The sequence below is a fragment of the Perca flavescens genome, chromosome 14 (assembly GCF_004354835.1).
Source record: "Perca flavescens isolate YP-PL-M2 chromosome 14, PFLA_1.0, whole genome shotgun sequence".
Classification (NCBI taxonomy): Eukaryota; Metazoa; Chordata; class Actinopteri; order Perciformes; family Percidae; genus Perca; species Perca flavescens.
In genome coordinates, this window is record NC_041344.1 from 15339828 (window position 1) to 15346099 (window position 6272).

General features: G+C 40.7%; 1 protein-coding gene across 2 annotated transcripts; it reads right to left on the minus strand.

Moving 5' to 3' along the window:
• Positions 1-641: 641 nt before the first annotated feature.
• Positions 642-6040, minus strand: LOC114568297 (kelch-like protein 10). Of its 2 annotated transcripts, XM_028597829.1 has the most exons (6): positions 5830-6040; positions 5055-5217; positions 4734-4943; positions 3209-3820; positions 1259-1408; positions 642-1081 (listed from the first exon to the last, which is right to left on the minus strand). In XM_028597829.1, exons 1-6 carry the CDS (start codon positions 5976-5978, stop codon positions 710-712), a joined length of 1656 nt encoding a protein of 551 aa, XP_028453630.1. In that variant the 5' UTR covers positions 5979-6040; the 3' UTR covers positions 642-709. The 2 variants fall into 2 exon arrangements, with proteins under 2 accessions (XP_028453630.1, XP_028453629.1); XM_028597828.1 differs by having other exon boundaries at positions 4734-5217.
• Between the last annotated feature and the right edge of the window lie 232 nt (positions 6041-6272).

A 6272-nucleotide genomic window follows, 5' to 3' on the forward strand; every position in this document is an offset into this window, starting at 1 on the left:
TTTCAATTACATTAAAGGAGTGCAACTTTTTAGATATTCCAAAAGCATATGGGTAAAAAGTAGGGTGAGATAGTAATTCTCTTTTTATCAGGACTTGGCCAACTAAAGTTAGCTAACGTTAAAAGTTTACAGACAGAACAAGCTCCTGCTCAACTCTGAATTCTCATGGATCCTGATTAAGGTGATTAAAATATTAATAACGTATTTAAAGTAGCCTATAACTTAGGGGTTCTGACTACTGTTTGCTGTCCACTAGTTAGTTAGCTGTTGACCAGTACTCGACTGCTGCGTAGCAACCATATATGGTGATTGAAAATGACAAAACTAAGGCCTGGCTCACAGACAGACAGACTTGCATACCAGATAACATTTCATTTTGTAGTTTGGTTACCTCATAAAATAAACACTTTTCCACGTTAAAAAATGAGCCTGCTAACAACATTGAGCCTATCCTTGATTTTATGGGGGACAACTGGGCGCAGGTAGGGTGCGGGACATTTTATCATACTGAGGGGTTATTGTTGCAATCCCTGTGTCTGCAGGTTAGACACAGCACCCTCCTCACATAGCATACAACTTTCAAACTCACACAAACTGATAAGTTAAAGGAAACACTGGAGTAACAGCAGTTGGATGCATGTGGACATTTATTCCATTACTTTACGTTAAAGTCTTGCCAGGATGGATGGTGGCACAGGGCAGTACTCTGTTAGACGGACTCTCCTGACTCCACAGACTCCACAGTCTCATCTTCTGCATGTAAACGCAGCAGGGCGTCACGAGGGACAACGTAATCGGCCATGTTGGGGAGTCCGTACACCACACAGCAGCTCAGGGCGCTGCGGAAAATCTCCATGTCACAGGCCTCAGACCACTCATCAGTGGTTGCGTCATAGGACTCGACGTTATAGGAGGTGGTGTAGCCATTGAAGCCCCCGACAGCAAAGAGCTGATCATCGAGCACTTCGATGCCAAAGTTGCTGCGGGGGGTCAACATGGAGGACACTTCGAGCCAGGTGTTGGTCTGGGGGTTGTAGGCCTCAGCGCTGCGTAGACGGGTGTTGCCATCAAAGCCACCAACCTTTGGGAGGAAAAGTAAAATAAAGTTGAAATGGAGGTTGAACAAGTTTCTCAACACAGTCGCAACAAAGAACACAAAGTTTCTCTGAGTTAAAAAAAAAAAAAACAGGCAACCAAATCTCTTTACACATTACAGTTTGTGAGTTATATAAGCGTCAGCAGTGTTTCATGTACTTACTGCATAGACATGGTCTGCGTATGCAATGACACCAATTCCACTGCGCCGGCAGTTCATTGGGCCGATTATTGTCCACTGGTTGGTCTCTGGGCTGTAACATTCAGCTGTTTGCAGGCACTCGTTCCCATTGAAACCGCCACAAATGTAAACCTGGGGAGAACAGGAGGGGCATTAACAGGAGTAATTTAACACTTCTCTTAGCTTCAACTGGTAATACATAATACATCAAGATTCCTACACTATAGCAAGATAATTAGTGAATTACAGCTGAGACCCAGCATCTATTAAAGAATCTAATCTTCTAACTGAAAAATAAATTGGACAGATAAATTTGCCATACATGTATTAAATAGTTCCATAAATGTTTAACATGTTGAATTTTCCACACCATCCTCACACAAATGTACTATAGTATAGGGTTAATCCCAGTGTTGGGCAAGTTACTTCCAAAATGTAATACATTATAGATTACTAGTTACTGTCATTTGAGAGTAATTAGTTATATTACAATATTACTGTCTCTGAATTGTAATGTGTTACACTACTTTTGCATTACTTTTGAGTTACTTTCACCAAAATAACAGCGGAAGTTTGACTTGGCAGCTAGCTTGTGAATTTCACCACTGGATCAATAAAGTCTCATCTTTATCCACTTTAATACATCACAGATTATTCATAATATTTTGTATAATTAATATGAATATGCAAAGTAACTAAAGCTATAAAAAACAGATAAGTAAAATGTACAATAGGCAAGTAGGAGAAAATGAAAATACTCAATTAAAAGTACCTTACAGTTGTATTGAAGTATACTACGGCATTGTTGTAAAATGTTTGTTTAAAGCACTTGAATAAGAAATTCATGTTAGTTTAAAACAGTCTAAAGGAAATTGTCAATTATGGTGTGATTAAAACTCCCTATTTACATTATTTACAGTACTTGATTTACAGCTGATATGTGAAAAGGTCCACAACCTTATTTGTTTAACAGTAATTTAGTTTTACTGCGAACCGTCACAGGAAGTGCTTTTATTTTGAAGTAGCCTACACGGAAGTTGTCGGTTGTGTACCTTGTGTACTCTTGCTAGCTTACTGAGATGCAACTGTTATGCATGTTGTTGATGCAACAAATACTGTCTATGGATGCAACATGTCCGTCAAGCTAAGTTGCTCACTTTCTTGTTTGTAAAACTGCATCTGTAATAATTATTACCGTTCATGAGAGAAACATATTGAACAGTAAATGGTCACAGTAAAAGACAAGCGTTTTTGGTCGTCAAGCCATTCCACTACAGGCATAGTTACTCTCCACGGCTGATAAACTGCAATGATTCACGTGTAAGCAAGCCTAAACATTAATTCCCGACATGTTTAAATCTCTCAGCGGCTCGGACACACTGCTGTCCGCGCTGACGTACCGTCACCTGTTGGGACACAGATGTTATGAAATAATACTCACGGCTTTTTTTTCCTGTTAACAAATGCTTTGCGGTGCTGGGAAATTCTTAAAAAATGTTGCGTTAAAATGTGTTGTAACTCGCGTTACTGAGATTGTAACGGGTAATAATATTACCGAAATTTAATTAGTAATGCGTTATATTACTGCGTTACAGCAAAAAGGAATACATTACTGTAATTGCGTTACTTTTGTAACGCGTTACTCCCAACACTGGTTAATCCTACTGTCAACACTTCAATGCACAAATCATAAATTCTTCAGATATAGGTTGCTGAGGACCTTTAGTCTGAGACTATATGGACATATATTCAATTTACTTCAACACAAATGCAAAAGGTCAAAAACTAATTGTGAAACTCAACTTTTATCTTACAGTTTGGTTCTCTCTCCAGTGTGATCATTACGGTCTTGTTTCAAACAGGTAAAAAAAATCAAATCAGCAATGTTCCAGTCACTAGCATACTCTCTGTTACTCTCTGATTTATTCCCACCTTGTTGTGGAGTGTTGTGCAGCTGGCGTCGCTCCTGTGCTCTGTCATGGGTGCAATAAGACTCCATTGGTTGTTCTCGGGCTTGTAGCGCTCTGCAGTGTTAAGTCGTGTATGCCCATCATAACCTCCCATGGCATAAATGCACCCGTTCAGCACAGTGACGCTCACATAGCAGCGGCGGTAGTACATAGAGGCCACCTCATGCCAGAAGTGTGTGCTCAGGTCAAACCGGCGCACACTGTTAAAATGCTCCACCCTGTCAAAGCCACCAACACAGTAGACATTCCCATTAAGGAAAGCAGTGCCGTGATAGGCGCGAGGACGCTCGTGATCGTTCGTCACATTGATCCAGTAGTCAGCGCGGATATCGTATGCTTCAATGCCGTTAGTCGGATCACCGCCACTCCAGCCTCCAATGGCCAACATGATGGCATTAGGCAGGCGAGGACGAGAGAGAGGGTTGCAGAGCCCAGACACAGAGGATGTTGTGTTGTGACATATGGTCTCAATGGCTTCTTTGACCATAAGATGACACTCAGTGTTGCTATTGACCAGCTGATTGGACATAACGTTAATCCTCATGTAGTCCATACCTGTCAAGGCCAGCCGGACCTACACAGAAAAAAACAGGACATATTTTTTGTATTTAACTGTTGTACTTGAGTCCAGTGTCAAGACCTCTGTTGCCATTTTACAATTATTTTAACTGAGACTGAAATTCACCCTTTTATCCTGCCTACCAAAGTTTTGAGTAGGCAGAACGAGTAGGATTTTCTTAAAGATCCCATGGCATGAAAATGTCACTTTATGAGGTTTTTTAACATTAATATGAGTTCCCCCAGCCTGCCTATGGTCCCCCAGTGGCTAGAAATGGCGATAGGTGTAAACCGAGCCCTGAGTATCCTGCTCTGCCTCTGCTTTGCCCGCCCAGAGAATTTGGCCCGCCCATGAGAGAGAGACATCACGGCTTTCAAACGAGCAAAGTGGCAGTTGATCAAGGCCACACCACCACTCTCTACCTTGCCCCCCCTCTCTCCTCCTCAATAGTTACAGACACAGAAATGGCACATACTAAGAAAAACACATTGTGGCTCTAGTGGCTGTAATTCTGCACCAAGGCTGAATTTCGGGAAAGAGACTTCAGATACAGTATTAGGGGACCACTAAGGTCTATATAAAAGCATCCAAAGACCACCATGTCATGGGATCTTTAAAGAAATACAATGCATAGACTTCAAATACATGTATAGACTACAAAAACAATCCCCTAGCAATCATTACTTGAACCACTAAATGTGTGTTGACAGTGTCTATATCTGCAGAGCCAATGCCCTCTGCCTGTATTTTCTCTTTATTTTGCTGTGTTCAGGATGTTTCTGGGCATTAGCCTGTGGGCACTGGGTGTAAAGTCCCCAGCCAATAATAGTGCGCAGGTGGCCTTACAGTATTGATTATGGTTGCAGTCAGCCAAATGCTGAAGATGTAAATATAAACTAAATGTAGTGACAGAAAGTTCATACAGTACCTTAGACAAGAGTACAGTGATGTGTCCTTTTCGTTTTTCAGGCACGTGGGTGATCCAGCGAAGGATGGACTCATACACAGCACTCTCTTTTCTCACATTGAGGTCGTCTCTATCAAGGATGTCAGTGAGTTCCTGCACAGAGAGCTGCAGGAACTCTTCAGAGAAAACAACCTCCTCAAAGTGATCAATAATACAGCGGTAGGCCTTGTGCTGCAGTTCGGAGGAGAAACAAATGTTGGTGAACTGAAAAATGCCGATGCAGTTCTTTGGGCATAGCTGCTCCCCCAGGAATTCACAGCCAATTTGCACAATGTCCATTACATTGAGCTGATCGGCTGCAAGCAGCAGCTCCTGTGCGTTGTCCTCTGTCACAGAAACAGAGCCGGTGTATGCAAACTCAATGATGAGCTGCATCATGTCAGGAGATAGGCCGGGTATGTCAAAGACCTTTTTGTCTGGGGTTGACCAACGTCTGAAGAGAGCTCTGTGGGTCAAGTTGAAATCACAGCATAGGATTGAAAATGAACCAAATTCAGCTTTTTCTTCTCATATTCACACTGAGAACAATACTAAAAACTTATTGTAGCACTTTTCAAAACAGCAGCTACAGTGAAATATGGTTGATACAAAGGGTCTTTCCCAATATACACACATCTTTAAACCACAGCACTGATTAACCCAATGCACTGAATGGCACACATATTATATTAGTATGGGTACATTTAGGGTCTTTCCTGACATCTGGAATGAGGTAAAGTATAGCATTGAGTTTTGAATGATAAGTGACAAATTTCACATGATATCTGAAACTATACTGACTATGTGACAGGAGACCTGCACCATTACTAAACTTGAAATTTTAATTATCCTTTAAAATATGTTCTGTATTTTGATTTAGGTGTCCATCAGCTGTTTAATATCCTGTCTTCTATATGTCAACGTTGTTTTATCACAAATGCTCCATGAAACAATTTAACTCATTACGTATTGTGATTGGTCGGTCTCTTAGACGCTCTCATTATTTACTGTTGTCAACTGGCTCATTTGAACAATATAAATGCATCAGTTTCCCTGTGATATCAAATAACTAACTTACAGGAAGTACGGGCTGCATTTACAGAGGACGATCCTGTGGATTTGAAATTCGAAGTCCTCGACTTTGATGACTGCATCGCAAAATTCTCCCTCCAGACGGAGATCATTAAACACTAAGTTTGACTTGTGTGATTTGCCTAGCTCGCTCATCTTGATTTTCTAAATATGAGAGCTTTTTCTCAGTTTGGGGGTTATCTCATGAGTCTAAACAAGTTTTTTCAGTCAAGAGAGAGAATGTGAACACACTCACGCATCATGATGGAGCTCTAAATTCTAGACCTGAGTTTTAATTCTAGAATGGATTATTATTACATCATTATGATTAATAAACTGACTGAACAACATCCAATTCAACCTCAGTTTACAAACAAGCATTAACTAAATTATTTGTTGTTATAATTTAAAGTACAGTAGATGATGTTGTTGTGGCAAAAACATAAATGT

Excerpts from the sequence above, each read along its gene's own strand:
- LOC114568297 (XM_028597828.1), bottom strand. The coding sequence starts at position 5,978 with ATGAGCGAGCTAGGCAAATCACACAAGTCAAACTTAGTGTTTAATGAT. Across the intron at positions 1,409-3,208 it reads GCACAACACTCCACAACAAG|GTTTACATTTGTGGCGGTTT; the intron begins GTGGGAATAAAT and ends TGTTCTCCCCAG. Across the intron at positions 1,082-1,258 it reads ACGCAGACCATGTCTATGCA|GTTGGTGGCTTTGATGGCAA; the intron begins GTAAGTACATGA and ends TTCCTCCCAAAG.